At 34.7% G+C, this 17774-nt stretch overlaps 2 protein-coding genes and 1 pseudogene across 7 annotated transcripts; 2 read left to right on the top strand and 1 right to left on the bottom strand.

The window, feature by feature from the left end:
* The first annotated feature begins 1086 nt into the window (after positions 1–1086).
* Positions 1087–6492, top strand: LOC120211688 (FAD synthase). Of its 4 annotated transcripts, none has more exons than XM_039210180.1 (17): positions 1087–1243; positions 1454–1561; positions 2745–2790; positions 2869–3026; positions 3137–3254; positions 3394–3476; positions 3696–3755; positions 3869–4123; positions 4365–4461; positions 4723–4773; positions 4869–4949; positions 5130–5201; positions 5593–5655; positions 5725–5877; positions 6007–6064; positions 6160–6212; positions 6311–6492. In XM_039210180.1, the coding sequence occupies exons 2-17, from the start codon at positions 1461–1463 to the stop codon at positions 6386–6388; spliced, it is 1527 nt and encodes a 508-aa protein (XP_039066111.1). In that variant the 5' UTR covers positions 1087–1243; positions 1454–1460; the 3' UTR covers positions 6389–6492. The 4 variants fall into 4 exon arrangements, with proteins under 4 accessions (XP_039066111.1, XP_039066110.1, XP_039066109.1 ...); XM_039210179.1 differs by having other exon boundaries at positions 1092–1290; positions 1459–1561; XM_039210178.1 differs by having other exon boundaries at positions 1092–1290.
* Positions 6493–8348: 1856 nt separating this feature from the next.
* On the bottom strand, positions 8349–9671 carry LOC120211687 (annotated as a pseudogene).
* A 5963-nt stretch (positions 9672–15634) lies between these two features.
* LOC120211686 (heavy metal-associated isoprenylated plant protein 5-like) lies at positions 15635–17484 on the top strand. Of its 3 annotated transcripts, none has more exons than XM_039210177.1 (6): positions 15635–15782; positions 15891–16044; positions 16171–16388; positions 16489–16567; positions 16680–16854; positions 16903–17484. In XM_039210177.1, exons 1-6 carry the CDS (start codon positions 15774–15776, stop codon positions 17216–17218), a joined length of 951 nt encoding a protein of 316 aa, XP_039066108.1. In that variant the 5' UTR covers positions 15635–15773; the 3' UTR covers positions 17219–17484. The 3 variants fall into 3 exon arrangements, with proteins under 3 accessions (XP_039066108.1, XP_039066107.1, XP_039066106.1); XM_039210176.1 differs by having other exon boundaries at positions 16680–16922; positions 16962–17484; XM_039210175.1 differs by having other exon boundaries at positions 16680–17484.
* Positions 17485–17774: the final 290 nt, after the last annotated feature.

The following is a 17774-nucleotide window of genomic DNA, read 5'->3' as shown; positions in this document are numbered from 1 at the left end:
GTTCAACTCGAACTCGAAATATAATATTGAAACTTGAACTCAAAAAGGCTTGAACTAAAAAAAATTTAGAAGCTCAATTGAAGCCTAAAATTTGAGCTTGATTGAAGTGAAAGAATAGTTCACTCAATGCTCACCAGAAGACTCCACGATTTTAAATGTCAAATTACCTATATTATTTATAGAAGTTAGTTGTGATGCTCTTCTATGTTTCTTAGCAATGTAAGATTGTTTTGTTCTCATATTTTTACTCTTTAGACTTTTGGGATGCTCTTCTATGCTTTTTAACCATGTGAGATTGTTTTAAAAAAAATTAAACCAAACAATATCATTTTGTTATGATTTTTTTAGCCCCAAATTTATTTTTTTATTATAGTTATATAGTTATATTTATTATTTAATATGTTTTACCTTAAATATTATGTTGTATTTAATTTGAATCATTTTGTTTCACTTGATTTTATGATTTTTAACTTATATATGTTATGACTTGCTTTGAATATGACTTGTGATATACAAAATTATTTTTTATTAAATATTTTTGGTATTTTTATTTAATTTTTTAAATAATTATGTCGTCGACCGGTTGGACTGATTAAACCAGTGAACCGATAACATAGCCGATTCGCTAATCGATCCGATTCTGAAAATCATGCTCGTAACACCCACATATAAGAGTGTCAAAACTAATGGTAAATAACACGAGACTATAATGAAAAATAAATTTATAGGAGGACAATATAAATTTATTTAACCTATACTTTTATTATTAATTTAATAAATTAATTTTAATTAATAAACAAAAATAAGTTGGTTAAACACGTTATGGTGACATTATCACTTTCCAATATTAATAATGAAGCATATTTTGTGTCACTATCATCCTTCCAATAACTTTTGGGCATTCATTTTAAGAATCAAAACTTGAAAATTTCTAATTCTTATAATTGCAAATTTCCATCCCAAACCCACAAATCTTCAAATTCAATTTTATTTCCTTTTCTTGTAGGTAATTAAAAGCATCATTTTTTTTATTTTCCTTTTTTGCTGTTTATTACTATTTTTTTTTGGTATTTTGTAGCAAAATGTCAATGCAAACAAAATCAAGATAACCAGAAAACCCTCTTTAGATAAACAATTTGTGGCGTCAAAGCAATCCCATCCCTCGCCTTCAACAAAAATCTCTTCAAATTTGTTTGTTTACAAAACCCACATTCATTAAGTGACAAGGCAAAAGGAGGAATCTGTTTTTAGAGCTTTCTGAAGTCCAAGTAAAGTCCTTTCTTCTAAAAGGTGAAATTTCAGATTTTTTTAGAGTTCATACTAAAAAGGAAAAGAGTAGGCAATTAATTTCCCAATGATCCAATGTTTAAACCTTTTTTTTTTGTGATTCTGTTGATGCTTTTATAAACCCCATTTGCTTAAATAGATTTTTCTTCTTCTTTTGATTTGGCAGTGTAGATATGGAGATCGATAAAGCAATCAGAGAAAGTGATGATAGGAGGCTTATGACCAAGTACAACAACGCCATCTATGTTATTAAAAGAGCTCTTGCTCTTTACTCGTGAGTTCTTTCCTCCATCTGGGTTCCCTTGATTCTTTTTTTTTTTCTGAAGTTTCTAGCTTTGACGTTAATCGAATTTTGTGTTCACTGGGTTCTGAATGTTTTAACAAAAGGAATTTGATTGGTTCCTCCATTTGGTTGTCGGTAAAAATTGAGGAAATAAGGGGAGAAAATTGCTATTCTTTTGTGGTGGAAAAAAAACCCTTGTTGACCATTTTCCTTTTTTGGTTCTCTTGTTTTTGATAGTAATTTTGTGGATCATGGTATCCTACATTTTCTAGCAAGCGATTGATTGAGATTATCATCAATGTGCGATTGGAATGCGATGTTTCAATAGTATACGGGTTTAACTTTTGAATCCAATATATCTAAATAGGAGTGCTTTTAATGTTAATCTCAGGGAGAATTATTCATATTAGGAAATGCTTTAATTGTTGTTGCAATTTACCGGACATGATATCACTTTTGATCTGGTAACATTTGCGTAAAGTACATGTGTAAAGATTCGTATATGGATGCTTTTGAAATTAATTTGGTTTATTCATTGTTGTTGCAATATAGTGTAGGAGTTGCATTTTTCATTTGTTATCATTTTAGTAGTGGACACATGCAAATATTCATGTATGGATGTTTTTGACGTTAATCTGGTTTGTTTTGATCGGATCTGATTTAATGATGGTTTGTCGTGTTGCTTCCTACTGCACTCCAGTTTTCTCTGTCCTTTTGCACGTGTCGTGCTGAGAGGGTGTTGTCTTTCATTGTTTTTTGTGTGTTTGCACGTCGCAGGAAAAGTCGTGGTGATAGAATAGGCTTGTTAAGACTGATATAGCTGGCTTGTTTTTGTGGAGTTTTTGGCCACCTCTGGTACAAGGATGACATGACCATAAAACTTTTTCTCAATTCTAAATATTATCCTGAAGCATTTTTGTACAGTTAGGACAGTTGATACAATCTTACAAATAAGTGTGCAGTTTGTTGGTAATCATTTTCTCGGCATCCACTTTTATTGTTCATGTTATAAAAAGTTTATTGTAGGTTTGAGCCATTGTGCGGCCTGTTGTACTAGAAAGTAGTTTCTAATGTTATTTATGGACTTTCTGTGTAATAGTAAATCATTTTTATTTGTTTGTCAACAAGCAAGTTTGCGGGTGCTTGTAAGTTCTAAAACAAAATTCTTCTGCAGTATTGAAGAGGTTGCTTTCAGCTTCAATGGTGGAAAAGATTCTACTGTAAGTTTAGCATACATTTTTTCAATTAACCATTCTATTTTCTTGTGTTGATAGTGACAGCATCCTTTGATGTTATAGGTTTTGCTGCACCTTCTTAGGGCTGGCTATTTTTTGCATAGAGTGGAACAAAGTTGTTCTAATGGGATTCTGACAGAATTTCCAATTCGAACAATCTATTTTGAGAGCACTTCAGTGTTCCCTGAAATAAATACATTTACCTATGACACGTCCAAGACGTAAGAATTCCTTTTTTCTAAAAAAAAGATTTATCATTCTATATTTCAGTATATTTTACAGGTTCTGATGCGTAGCTGTGTACTTTTGTTGTTCTTTCTTTTATGGCCAGTTATGGCTTGCAAATGGATATCATCCGCTCAGATTTCAAGTCTGGTTTGGAGGCTTTGCTAACGAATAAACCTATCAGAGCGATATTTCTTGGTGTCCGAATTGGGGATCCTACAGCGGTAACTTTTTATAATACAATTATACCTTAGCTATATATTTTCCATTTTTTTACTTTTATTGCATCTTCTAAAATTCTGTTATTTTATATGTTTAAAAGGCTTATATTTCATGTATATACATGGCTTTAAATTCTTGCAGGTAGGCCAAGAGCAGTTTTCCCCTAGTTCACCAGGATGGCCACCCTTCATGAGAGTAAATCCTATCTTGGACTGGTCGTACAGGTCTCTCAATAAATCCTCCTCGTAACTGTTAATTGAAAAGTTCTTTGCAACATGCAAAATCTCATGGGACCTACAAGGGTGGGAAAAATGGAGCAATGTTGCTTAGACTATTTTGCTCTTACTTTCTCTATTTTGATGGGCGAATGAAGTTGCTTTGTTGTTGCATTTCACATGCTTTTGGTTTGGGATAAATTTGAATTGTTTATCGCTTTTTGGCAGAGATGTATGGGCTTTTCTCTTAACCTGCAAGGTTCAATACTGTAGTCTTTATGATCAAGGGTAATGATTCTTATTTTGCATGAAATATCATCTCTATTGCTCTTTTTTCTTTTTGTTATTTGTTTGTTACCATCAAACTATTCTCAATTTGATTGCCATCTATATTTTCACAGTTATACTTCAATTGGGAGCATACACGATACAGTGCCAAATGCATTGCTTTCCATCAGCAGCACCTCCAGCAAAGAAAAATTTAAACCTGCATATTTGCTTTCTGATGGAAGACTAGAAAGGGCAGGGCGAGTTAAAAAGAAATCTTCTTTAGATGGTACTCTTTGTCCTGCTGTTAACATTGGCCTAGATGGTGCGAATTCACTGAAAAACAGGATGTTTACTTCTTCAGTGATTGGTGTTGGGGATGAGATTCTGTAAGTCCTTCGTGGTCTTTTTATATTAGAGGGGTGTTTTTGATGGGGGTTGCTCGAGTCATTCAATGTTACCGAAGAGGGAAAGGAACGACAACTACATATAAATTTCTAAATGGTTGATTGTGCAGTGTAGATATTCCCTCATATTTCCAGATTTCTGAACTTTTTCTATTTCCTTCTTCTCGATGTACCGCTATTGATGAAATCCTATGGTATTCTATGTATCTGTTACATAGCTCAGGTTTGGCACTGTTGAGGATCAGTTGGGACTTTCATTGTGCAGAAAGCTACATTCTATAGGTTGGTTGACATCACAAGCTTCTGTTGTTAGGAATGATGTGAGTTTACTATCTCTATTTTTCTCCTCGATTAAATGTGATTTTGCGAGGCATTGCTTATTTAACAAAATAGTACATTGCACATTGCACATTGCACCCTATACATATAGGGTAGGCCTCTCAATTTATAATCTAGTTGCCATCTGATCGTAAAGTTTCTTATGTGGAAACTTTGTGGAGCTTTCTAGAAAACTGTACAATCTCGATCAACTAATTGTATCTTACAGTTACATCTTTCTTTTTGACTTTTCTTAATGCCAGATAGATTTTGTGGCTGAAGAGGTTGAACGATGTAAATCTACCAGTGACATGGTAAACTTTTGACAGTTTATTTATGGTGATGGCATCAGGCAAATGAGGAACGTTGATTTTTAATATTCTCTATGCGTTTCAAATAATTATTGTAGGTATTTTTGTATGGAGGAGTGGGCCCTTTGCATTCTGATGTTACTTTAGCAGGCGTCGCAAAGGCATTTGGGGTTCGCTTGGTGTGTAGTTTTATTTTAAGTATTTTTTTAGATTGCCAGCCTGTGTCATAGAGCTTACCAATGTATTCATAAGTTTCTGAATTTTGCCTTAAATCTGCAATTTTGTTTTGACAATCGAAACCGTATGGTTTAATTGTGAGAAATGTTGTGTAAACTTTGTTAAGTCACCCTGTTTTATAGGCTCCTGATGAAGAGTTTGAGGAATTTCTAAGGCATCTTATTGGTGACCAATGCACTGGTGATCGGAATGAGGTAAATTACTTCGAAGATTGATTTACGGCATTATATATAAGGATTTCGTCTCAACATCCAGCAGACAGAATATATCATCCCCATCCATAAAGTTATATTTCGCTGGTGGGAGATTATTTTTCTGGTAAACAAGTGAAATTTACTTCTTTAATGGGAAACTTACACAGCCATGAAATCCCATATCGTTTTAGCGTTTGTATAAGGAACACCAGTGTGAGATCAAAAGCTGGTTTTACCATAATTCTGCCTTAAAGCGCTGTTAGTCGTTACTTTTCGCATATATTTCTTTATTTGTGTTCCGCAAAACTCGAGCACTGCTCTACATGATATGCTTGGTAGGTAGATGTTTTTTTGGTATGGGATCTCATCATTTGGTATTTTCTTTCTCCAGATGGCGCAGTTACCGGAAGGCATCACTGAACTATTGCATCATGAAAAGCTGGATGTGCCCCTGGTAGGTGTCTAAAACCTTACTACAAAAAGTGAACCTGAATCATTGATTATCTGATGATCTTCTGTGTAGATCAAATGTTGTAATGTAATCGTAATTTCTGCGACAAATTCTACCGAGCTGGACAAGCAGTGGGATTGTCTGATCGAATTGTCCGGATCCGATGGCTTCTTATTGACGACCGAACCATACTCAACAAAGCACTTGACAACAAATCTAACAGATGTATACATTACAATCTCATGCTGTTGTCAATAATCTGCTTTCCTTTCGGATTAGATTTAACATGATTTCTTTTCTACATAGATATTATTTTGCTTTTAACATGTTCATGGTCGGCCAAAAAAAATGCAGGTGGAAATTGCTCAACCCCTATCAAAACTTTGTCTTGAATTTCCGGACCTTTACATAGGTAAGAAGGGTATTAACAATCATTTAGATTCCAGACAGATATGATATTTACTAACGCCTTTTGCTAAACATCGCTCGTTTTTGTGCATCGTCAAGGTTGTTTCCGCAGATCTAGACAAGGTCCTCTCGTGATTAGCTTTGAGGGCAAGGTACAGGAGAAATATAAGTGGCAACATAAAGCATTTCTCGTTAACCTTCATACCAATGCGTTGCTTCCCATTTTTCACGTGACTGCTTTGGTTTACAGGATGCAACTAGAGTTGAAGCAGCTGTTGAAGCATTGTGCAAGAAGTTCAATCCCGGGGCATTCTCCGAAGTCAATTAGACTAATATCGGCTGTTGTTTGTTTTGCTCGCTAAGCTTCGAAAGATAAGAAGCTTATTCGACTCGTGCAACCGTGACTGTCGGTTTCAGAGTAGAAAATGGTAGAAAAAAGAGGGTCTGGAGAAGGAAAGGTGAAGGTGACATAAGATATTATGTTTAAGAACACATTTATAGCGGCTGTGACAATGGTGAAAACCAGAGTGACAGTTTAGGACTGATAACAATTTGTATTTGGTGTCGTTGGCAATCAATCAAGGGTAGACTCTGATTTTTCAATATTTCTTCAGCAATCCAATCTTTTTAACTAATGTGATTCTGCTGATTTGTTTTTGTGTTTCCAAATCTAAAATTCATATCATGTGATTTGCACTTGACTTTACCTCCATACTTTGCCAGCAAGGCAACATAGGTTTTTTTATTAGTATATGGTGATTACAAAATAGTATATGCTGCAACAAACTCTCCTGTGACAGTCGAACTTCAATCCTCCATCAACCCCTTGTACAGAGTCGAGAATAGTCTGTGTTATCTGCGAACAGAATTCTTCTGCCCCTTTTGGATCATAAAATTGATTGGTCTCAGTGCACCTCTGAAATCAAATTCCGGGACTTGTACAGTTGTGTTCGATAATTCTGGTGATCAAGTCATTCATTAAAAGGGGAAAAAAGTTCTCAACAAAAAAACTTTTCAGGACCGTCAGCTCCCTTTGCATCACTAGAATTAGATTCAATCAAGGGAGTGCTATGACTGGAGTTCATATCACTATCAGCAGATAACGCTATTTCCGAGCTCTTCTGAGATAATGTTCTATGCACGCATGCACAAAATCGTGTTGGAAGAGGATATGAACCTGAAAATTTCTGACTTCGGGATGGCTAGAATTTTCGGAGGCACTGAACAACAAGCCACCAGTCGAATTGTTATACGTAACATCAATGCACATGGTGTCATAAGCAGGGATCAATCCAGTGGTTACATGGCTCCAGAGTATGCTTTGGAAGGTGTCTTCTCAGTGAAATTAATCAGATGTATTCAGCTTCGGGGTTTTGCTGTTAGAGATTTCAAGTGGCAAAAAGAGGACTGGCCTCTATCTCAACAATTCTTTCAATCTTATTGCATATGTAAAGTGTTGTAAATTTAGTAAAGTATGTTGAAATGTATAATCGAGTAGTTAAAACTGTTTTCTTTTTAAGGCGCGGGGGATCTTTGGAGAAGTAATAAGCAGTTGGAGTTGATGAACACCGACCTACACGATAAGTATTGTCCAAATGCAGCTACTAGATACATCAATACTGCACTCCTTTGCGTCGAACAACGAGCATCTAACAGACCTGCATCAGCACCCCTCAGAGGCGACAGTGATGGGTGGGTGATTGTTCGACGGCGACAGAAAAAATAGTTGATATTTGGGGTTTGTAATTATAGATTTTAGGGTTTTAAGATTTCTTTTATTTAAGATAAATTTGGGACTTATTCAATCTTCTTAAAATTGAATAAATTTAACCCACTTTAATACTCTCTTTTTTAATGTATTTGCAGGCTGTGATTAATTATGGTGCCTCTCGCTAAGTACCATCGTCATACACACAAGCTGTTTTTTTTTTAAATGTCTACGTGACAGAATTTGAAAATGGGTAGTTATAAAACTAAGCTAGGAATTGAGAAAACGAGGGATATTCATTGATTGTGGATGTTTAACTCATTTAACTCGGTTGATTTCTTCGATTTTTTTCGTGTTTCAGGTGCCGTGTTCGTAGCCAGATCCTGCCAGCATTTTGCAAGTTCAGCAACCAGTTCCCAAAGCTATCTTTCGTTTATGCAGATATGGATAGATGAATGCCCTGAAACAACGCAGCATATTCGTTATACACCAACACTTTGTTTTTATTGAGACGGCGAAAGAGTGGATAAGATGTTCGGTGCCAGCGAAGAGCGGCTTCACGATCGTTTGTGGTTACATTCATGAATGGTGTTCTTCATTAAAAGAGTTTGAATAGGAATAATAATAGACAATTTATATGAAAAATTTCCCATGTTTCTTTATTCTTATGTTGTATACCAGAATCACGGCTACTATAATCATTTGTTGAGATTTTAATATAACCAAACCAAGTTAGGCTTTTGGCTTAAGAGGCTTGACGATCTCCCAGGCGAAATCTGGGTCATCGCGTCCGAAATGACCGTAAGCAGCGGTCTTTTGGTACCTAAACTTGCCCCCTCTCTTCAGGTCGAGGTTGATAGAGATCATACCTGGCCTGAAATCAAAATTCTCCTTGATCAATTGTAAGATATCCTTGTCTGGGATCTTACCTGTCTTGTATGTGTCGACGAAAACCGACAATGGTTCGGGCACACCAATAGCATAGGATACTTGCACGATGCAACGGCGAGCAAGACCCGAGGCAACCACGCTCTTTGCTGCTTGCCTAACAATGTATGCACCGCTACGGTCCACCTTTGTAGGATCCTTTCCTGAGAAGGCACCTCCACCATGAGCACCCCAGCCACCATAGGTATCAATAATAATCTTTCGTCCCGTGAGCCCTGCATCACCATGAGGTCCACCAATAACAAACCTACCAGATGGGTTGAGGTGGAAAATGGTTTTGTCGTCGAGATACTTTGCAGGAATAACGGGCTTAATGACATGTTCTTTCAGGTCTGCAGCAATCTTCTCATTCGTGACAGTCTCATCATGTTGAGTAGAAATGAGAACTGTGTGAACTCGAACAGGGACCATGGCTCCACCATCATTGTGATACTCAACGGTCACTTGGGTCTTACCATCAGGCCTCACCCATGGACATGTCCTGTTCTTTCTCACTTCAGTCAGCTTGGCACCAAGCTTGGTTGCAAGAACATGCGTTAGTGGCATAAATTCAGGGGTTTCATCTGTTGCATAACCGAACATGTGACCCTGGTCGCCGGCCCCAATTTCCTCTGGTTTCTTGGAGAGGTGGCCATGAACTCCTTGAGCAATATCAGGACTCTGTTGCTCAATGTTAACTAGAACTTTGCAGTTGTCAGCATCAAGGCCAACATCAGCTGATGTGAACCCTATACCTCTGCAAGTATCACGAACAATTTTCTCATAATCAACTTTGGCCTTAGTCGTGATCTCACCGAAGACCATAACCATGTTTGTCTTGGTGCAAGTCTCGCAAGCTACTTTGCTTTCTGGGTCTTGTTCTAGGCATGCATCAAGTATAGCATCTGAAACTTGGTCACAAATTGTCGGGGTGGCCTTCATTGACAGATTCGGAAGTGAATAGGAAGGTATCCATAACTGCACTTTGAGAAAATCGTAAGGCACTATATTAATGTCACTTAAATGAAAAAAAAATAAGTTGAAAAAAAAAACTCGATTGTGACCAAAAGACAACTGCAAATATCCTCATCAGTCATGAATTCAACTAAAAAGTTCACTGTATGAGAATTTAATGCACAATTTCATTGTAAATATACTTCTGCTTTCTCAAAGGTTTCTAAAAAGAATATAAAGACAGTTATAAATGTCAGAGTAGAGATTAAACATACAATTAAAATATGAAGACAATTAGAAATGATTGTTATTCAAAAAATATAAAGACAGGATTATATAGCCCGGTACATCAAATAGTGAATATACTGTTAGAACTGGCTATTCCATGCTATAGAAGAAAGTGAATTGGATGATGCAGAGGGGTCCAGGGTCATCTCATCTTGTCCAAGATATCACATGGAAGAGGTTTCATACACAATCAAAGGTTAAAAACTTTTGGCTACAAACTTCAACTTGGTCAAATGAAGAATCAGTACCGATCCATTGAACATGCCAATGTGATGCGGCCCAATGTTCTGCATCACCTAGCTACTCAAACCCTAGATTTTTAGGGAGAACAACACTATCTTTTACCACTAAAGTCAATCAAAAAATTTATAAATTTTGAAATTAAACAACTAATAAGCCCATATTTTTTAAAGTTGCAATTTGACCTCTCTCGATGCTCATCTTGATAATGTAATTGTAGCAATACACTTTGTTTCAACATGTTACTCGTTCTTTCATCAAAACTGCACCATTTTTCTCATGAAAGCAAAAACGCAAAGTAACTAGAAACAACAATTCAACATTAACGTAAAGAGAGCGCGATCATCAGCAAAGTAAACAGATTCATTGAATTCAAACATATAGAAACAAAACTAGGATTCCTTCTCAAATGAAATGAATCCGGTTCCATTAAAAACTAAACAGAAAATCTTAACAATATTAGAATAGATCTGTTCTAAACATGAAAAGAACGCAGCAGCAAATCCAAAATCCAAAATTCAAATCATACAGTGAAAGAACAAAGGGATAAAATGGAGGCTACCTTTTACGAGATCTGAAAGAAGAGAAAATGAGATTGAAACTCCAAAGAGGAAGAGAGAACAGGGGATTGAATTAAAGGGGGGAATGGGATTTTATTTATAGGACCAGAATTCGAGTCGTTTGACTCGCTCGATTCCCCGCTCTTTTCGGTGTTTGGCTCTTCCTCTGCTTTTCTCCAGCCGGATGTAGTATCTCCTGCTTCTCCACAAACATTTTAAACAATCTTCACCGTTGCAATTTTGACTAAATTAGAACGAGGAAAATGGAGGGAGGAGATGAGTGGTTGTACTTGTAAATTCGAGTTCAACTTGTCTAAATTCGGATCGGATATGAATGAAAAAATTCAATGGCTTGATTCAAGTCATGGATATTTGTTAGTCACATCTTATAAGATCAATATTTGATCAAAGCACAAGTTGTGATCTTAATGGATTAGACGATGACACATTATTATAAAATTTCAAAATTATATTTATTCATACGTCAATAAGAATTATATACCGTTAATGTATTAAATATTTCAAATATAAATTTTTATATTCAACGAATCGATATGTATTCCTTTTTTTTTTTGATAAATTTTATTACACAGGGATATGGAAAGATGAATTTTGCTCCTAACGGCTAATAGATATTGAGTTCATAACCTAGAGAAAAGGAAAAATGTCAGCATAGAACTTTTAATCATTTACTCTAAAGATTGTTGACACATTTAATGGATGCAAAATATTGTGTTTGCACTTTTAATTGACATATTTGAAGAAGTTTTAACAGTAGTTGATTCAAAGTACAGACCTTGTTCTCTATAGTGAGCATGTTTGTCGTAAGACCCTTATCATTTGACTTCAGTCTGTAAACTCTTGATTTATAATTCGTACTTATTTATATACGATGTAAACTTTAGAAATTTGATTTTACATAAACTATTTTATATTTGTATTTATGTTTGGATAAATTATCAATTTCATTTTCGTACCTAAACTTTCATTTGTTTTAAAATCATATCTAACGTTTATTTTTTGTTTCGTTTTAGTATCTCACTTTTAAAAACTTAACGGAGTTGTTACAACATGACAATTTTTTTGGGTAAATTACATCATTCATCACTCAACTATCTTCCAACTCCTATTTTGGTCGCCAAAATTTATTTTTTTAATTTAATTACTTAACTTTCAAATTACTCCTAATTTAATCACTCAAGCTTTTAAATTTAATATTATATATATATATATATATATATATATATTAATTAATAAAATATTTCATGTCACAAAAATTATTAATAAAATAAATTAGATTGATTAAAACATGAGCAATTTGAAAGTTGAGTAGTTAAATTGAAATTTTTTATACTTTAGTGACCAAAATAGGAGTTAGAAGATAGTTAAGTGACAAATGATGTAATTTACCCATAGAAAATGTCACGTAGTTAAAATTTTAACGACGGGATACTAAAATAAAACAAAAAGTAAATGTTACATATGATTTTGAAACAAATGAAAATATAGATACTAAAACGAAACAAAACTGATAATTTAAGTACTAAACGTGTAATTGACCCTTATGTTTACATAAGCATTGATTTATGGTACTTGTTCTATTTAAATCAATGAATTTAAAGTTCTAAAATTATAAATTATTCTAGTGGCTTTAATGTGACACTCGTTAACGGACCAAATATTTATGGGTTGTGTTTGATATGTTACATGTTAATTAAGATAATAGTATATTAGGATTTTGTAAAACAAAAAAATAATCAACGTGGAATTAACATAAAATAAATCACACACAAGAAATAAAATTTCAAATGATTCCAAATCAATTAACGATCGAATTAGTGCGACGAAAATAATTAAAACTTGATCATATTTGGAGACAATTTTTTAAGAAAGTAGACAAAGTTTGGAAATTGAATGATCCTACACAATGAATATAAGTTTTGGGGATGTCAAAATTTTAGACGAAACTCAAATCTAGATTAAATCAAAGAACATGTGAAGAAAGAAAATATATATCGAAAATGGAGGAGAGAATATGAATGAAAATGAAGATGAGAAAAAATGAAAAAGAAAGAAGCGACAAGAGAATTTTAGGAGAGAGGCAACAACGTTCAACATAAAAATGAAAAGAGAAAAAGAAAGAAACTGTAAAGTGTGTAGGAATTACAGTTAATTCTTAGGTTATCCCTTCGGGGATATAACATAGTTCCTCTAGTCCGAAATCGAATCTATACTCCATCGAATTATATAGAGTTAAATCTTTAAACTCTGTTCAAGTGATGAAAAAAGTTTTTATATAAAATTGGTATTACAAGTTTTCTTCCTTTGATATCTTACTGTTGAAGGCTCGAAGATCTATGATTTGTAAGAAGAGTTATACACTAATATTTCTAATTATGACTCTTGATTTCCTAAAATTTATATGATTCGTTCTGAATTCCTTTTTTCCAAAGAAAACTTTTCTCTATTAAATTGGATCGAGTTGAATTAAAACTCATTAAATTTGAAAAAAAAAAACTATTATTTCTAATTTTAGCATGGTTATAGGTCGGTATGAGTAATAATTTTTTTTAGTTTCGATTCACTTACTAATTTATGTTTGCAATTTTCACATTATTAATATATAAAAAATCTCCATCCATACGCAAACGAGGGTAGAAAAAATAGATTTGAAAATGACAAATGAAAGACAAGCCTTATTCATCAAGAAAAGTCCAAACACCAGCCCCCCGGAATCATGATTTTTCTTGAAGAAAAATATGTAAAGAACGTAGAGAAAATTAAACCCTGAAAGTGATTTCCCACCTTAAGTAGAAACAACGCAATACTTAGGCATGAGGGGAATTAGGCAAGGGAATCCACTTCTCCCTTATCTCTTTGTCATTGTTATGAATATTTTATTTTGTATGGTGGATTAAGTTGTTGTCTAGAAGATTTTTCAGTTTCACTCTGAATATAAAAAAAGTGAAGTTAACTCATATGAGCCTTGAAGATAATTTACTTATCCTTTGTAAGGATTATTTAGACTCTAACTTGGGTATCAAGTATGTTCTTAAGATGTTCTATGAATTTTCTAGGTTGAGGCTTAATGCAATTAAGTTTGAGTTGTTTGCATCAGATATCTCCCCTGCTCATTTGGCTCTTATTAATAAGGCAACTGGTTTTAAGCTGGGAGTGTTTCCTGTTAGATATCCGGGGTTCTCTTAGTCTCTCGTAAGTTGACAGTAAAGGATTGTGCTAGTTTGGTGGAGAAGATTAAAGTAAAATTGGGGCATTAGTCCAACATGTGACTTAGCTATGCAGGCAGACTGCAACTCATTGGGATTGTATTGTTTAGCGTTGTTAATTTTTAGTGCAGGCATCTATTTTGCATGTTGTTGTGATTAAAATAGTTGACCATCTACGCTATAAGTTTTTTTGGAAGGGGAAGGATTTCTCTACAAGGGGAGTTAGGGTTAATCGAAAAATATTCGTATTCCTAAGGCAGAGGGTGACCTAGGGGTTAAAAGTCTGAAATGTTGTAATAAAACATGTGTGCTTTCTTTTATAAGAAACATCTTTGCTGAATAAGGTTCATTATGGGTTGTCTGGGCTTGAGAGTATGTTCTTAAAGAAGTTAATTTTTGGTAAGTTGATTGCAAGTCAAATTTCAGTTGGAGCTTAAGAAAAATCTTGAAGATGAGGAATGAGGTTCAATCATTGTTGCTAAACAATGATTAAAATAAGATGGTTTTGGTCTGAGATTAGAGAAAAGAATGAGAGAGTTGCATGTCACATGTTGTTGTGATTCTCTGTAAATGTTCTTAAGCATGTAATTATTGCATGGATAACAATTCTTGATAGATTGCCTACTACAGATCGTTTGCTTAGGATTGGATTTTCAATGGATGTGCTCTGCGAAAATTATGGTGGTGTACAGGGATCTCGGGATCATATTTTCTTTGCGTCTCCTTTCTAAATGAAGATTTAGGAGGTCATTCTCAAATTGTACAATGTCTACAAAGCAGAGGGGAGCTGGGATGAGAAGTAAGCATGGATTATAGCTCTTTTGAAGGACAAATCATGTAATAGCTGGGATGAGAATGTTGATGTGATTCTATAAATAAGGTTCTTTACAGGGAATCCAAATCCCTTAATCTTTTAATTTTGTAATAGCTTTGAAGCTATTTTTTTAGTAATATACCCAAAAAAATTCTAGTAATCATCTACGCAGGAGGCCACAACTATTCCAATTTGGACATAATCAACCCAAGTTATCATTGTCAATTTACTACAATTTTAAACCTTCTAGAGTTTAGTAGTAAAAACGCTATTTAGGTTAGTTGACAAATACTTTTCTTACCAATCTTAATTACTGTGGTTCACTTACTTTTTAAACATACAATATTTATATTTTCAAATCTCCAGGTAAATATAAGGTATTATCTAATTAAAGACTCTAAAATAATGGACAATAAACGTTTATACCCCTGTTGATATTCGAACCCGTACTTTTTAAAGAGAATAACGAATCTCTTAACTACTAAAATAAGATGGTTTGTGCTTAATTATAAATTAAAAAAATATTAAACACCTAAATATAACCACGTGTATTCACTTCAATTACGGCCTATTAAAACGTTCTTCTCCTAACTTTCAAAATCACAAACCTTTCTAGTCACGGTTACACATGTGGAATGTATAGTGAAATCCCAAAACTACCCGCATAAAAAACGTAAATACGATTATTAGTAAGGGTATTTCCGTCATTCCACTAAACAGTCAGAAGGTAGTCAAAAAGCTGCTTAGTCCACCCTTGATGACTTCATCACTTATAAGACATGCCGAACCCATCATCCATCATAAGAGATTTCTTTCACGAGCCACCATACATAACATACATCATCATCATCATACATAGATGCATGCATACATAACCCATAAACCGCCTCTCTTCTCTATATATTCGCTTCTTTGCCTCCACTTCTCCTCTTCAAACAGCTCTATACTAACCCTTTCAATCTCCCAGCTAAAAACAATAGAATTTCAGTCAACCTATGGGTGAGGTTAGTTACTAGCTCTTGGACATTCTAAGTTTATTTTCCCTTTCGATCCTTAAAAGAGATTATGGTTTTTTCGTTTTGCTTATATTGCTTTGTTATTTGTTTAACCAGCAAAAGGAAGGAGCTAAACCTGAAGCCGGGGAGAAGCCCGCCGCCGATGTCGGCGCTAAGAAAGATGACGGCAGCGTCACCGTCGTTTACAACATTGATATGCATTGTGAAGGCTGTGCCAAGAAGATCAAACGCTCGATTAAACATTGTGAAGGTAGTTAACCCAGGTTAAATAACTATAATTATGTTTCAGATTTTGATCCAGGAATCTTAAACATTGGTGTAATTAAAATCTAACCGAAAATTACCTAACACGGATCGGTGGTGTTGTCGGTGGAAGGTGTGGAAGATGTGGAGACGGATTATGGAGCCAACAAACTGACGGTGATTGGCAAAATTGATCCCGCCAAAATCAGAGAGAGATTGGCTGAGAAAACGAAGAAGAAAGTAGATCTTATTTCTCCTCAACCTAAAAAGGATGTCGCCGCCGGTGATAAAAAGCCCGAAGCTGAGAAGAAAACTGAAGAGAAGAAAGAAGGAAAAAAGCCATCTAAAGAGGTAATTTTACCAAACAAAAAAAATGTTCTAACCTGCGCATGTTTAGTCATGCGAAGTATATGGGGAAATGTTGATTTTGATTAAGTTTTATTGGTTACAGAGTACGGTGGTGTTGAAGATCAGAACACATTGCGATGGTTGCATTCATAAAATTCGAAAAATCATCTTGAAGGTTGATGGTAAGTTAATTAATTACCATTAATTAAATATTAAATTAATGGCTTAAGATAATAAAATCTTGTTTAATTAAACAAAAGGTAATCCTGATTTTTTGTAAAAAAATTAAAACAGGAGTTCAATCGGTCGTCGTGGATGGAGCTAAAGATTTGGTAACCGTGAAAGGCACAATGGACGTCAAAGACCTGGTCCCTTTCCTGAAGCAAAAGTTAAGACGAAATGTAGATGTGGTTCCTCCGAAGAAAGACGACGCCGGTGAGAAGAAAGACGCCGCCGGTGAGAAGAAAGAGAAACCAAAAGAAGCTGCAGAAGGCGGTGGTGAGAAGAAGGAAGGAGGAGGCGGAGAGAAAAAAGAAGGCGGCGGAGAGAAAAAGGAAGGTGGGGAGAAGAAGGAAGACGGCGGCGGCGGTGGTGAAACGAAGATGGAGGTGAGCAAGATGGAGTATCATGGATACGGATATCCTCATCAGCCAATGTACTGGTCGGACGGAAACGTGTACGGTGGTGGCTCGAGTTACGCGGTCGAAGAGTATCAGATTCATCATCAGGATTACGGATACGTGAATAAAGGGTATATGATGGACCCACGTCATCCCCTTCATGCACCTCAGATGTTCAGTGATGAAAATCCGAACGCCTGTTTCGTCATGTGAGAACTGAACGGGGAAGACGAAGCAGACTAATCATAATTAGATTCCAAAAAAAGAAGCCAAAATGTAAATATTACAACTTTCCAGGGATAAAAAGTAAATAGAGAGTTAAAAAATGAACAATATAAACGGTAATTAATAGAGTACAAAATTATAGGGATGAACCGCTTGCCTAGAGCCGGCCGGCTTGGCTAGTTGTTGGTGTAGGGATGGTCGTTGGTTGCTTCTTTTGTTCCTTTTCAATTAATAAAAAATGATATTTTCATGCCTTTTTTTTATCTTTTTAATAAAATTATTATTTGCAATGTGAGAAAAAAAGAATGTAAAATATAGTCAACTCAATTAAATATTTATATAAAATTTTTAAAACAAAGAAAAAATAATTGAAAAGATGAGAAATTTGATTTTGCATATTAGTGGTTGTGAAGAATGTAAAATATAACTCAAACTTTCTCTTAGATTATTTTATTAATGAAATCTATAGTTATTATTATTCAAAAAATTAATATTTCTATGGAAGAATTATAATTACATGTAAAGTTACAACTATAAATAGAAA

The sequence above is a fragment of the Hibiscus syriacus genome, unplaced genomic scaffold (genome assembly GCF_006381635.1).
Source record: "Hibiscus syriacus cultivar Baekdansim isolate YM2019G1 unplaced genomic scaffold, ASM638163v2 tig00109980_pilon, whole genome shotgun sequence".
NCBI classification, from domain to species: domain Eukaryota; kingdom Viridiplantae; phylum Streptophyta; class Magnoliopsida; order Malvales; family Malvaceae; genus Hibiscus; species Hibiscus syriacus.
This window is presented reverse-complemented; position numbering and strand designations above follow the sequence as displayed.

Bases quoted from the DNA above. Each gene is read 5' to 3' on its own strand.
- LOC120211688 (XM_039210180.1), top strand. From the start codon at position 1,461: ATGGAGATCGATAAAGCAATCAGAGAAAGTGATGATAGGAGGCTTATG. The intron at 4,774-4,868 runs GTAAACTTTTGA...TAATTATTGTAG, and splicing joins GTAAATCTACCAGTGACATG to GTATTTTTGTATGGAGGAGT. The intron at 6,213-6,310 runs GTACAGGAGAAA...TTTGGTTTACAG, and splicing joins TGATTAGCTTTGAGGGCAAG to GATGCAACTAGAGTTGAAGC.
- LOC120211686 (XM_039210175.1), top strand. The intron at 16,045-16,170 runs GTAGTTAACCCA...TGTCGGTGGAAG, and splicing joins CTCGATTAAACATTGTGAAG to GTGTGGAAGATGTGGAGACG. The intron at 16,568-16,679 runs GTAAGTTAATTA...AAATTAAAACAG, and splicing joins AATCATCTTGAAGGTTGATG to GAGTTCAATCGGTCGTCGTG.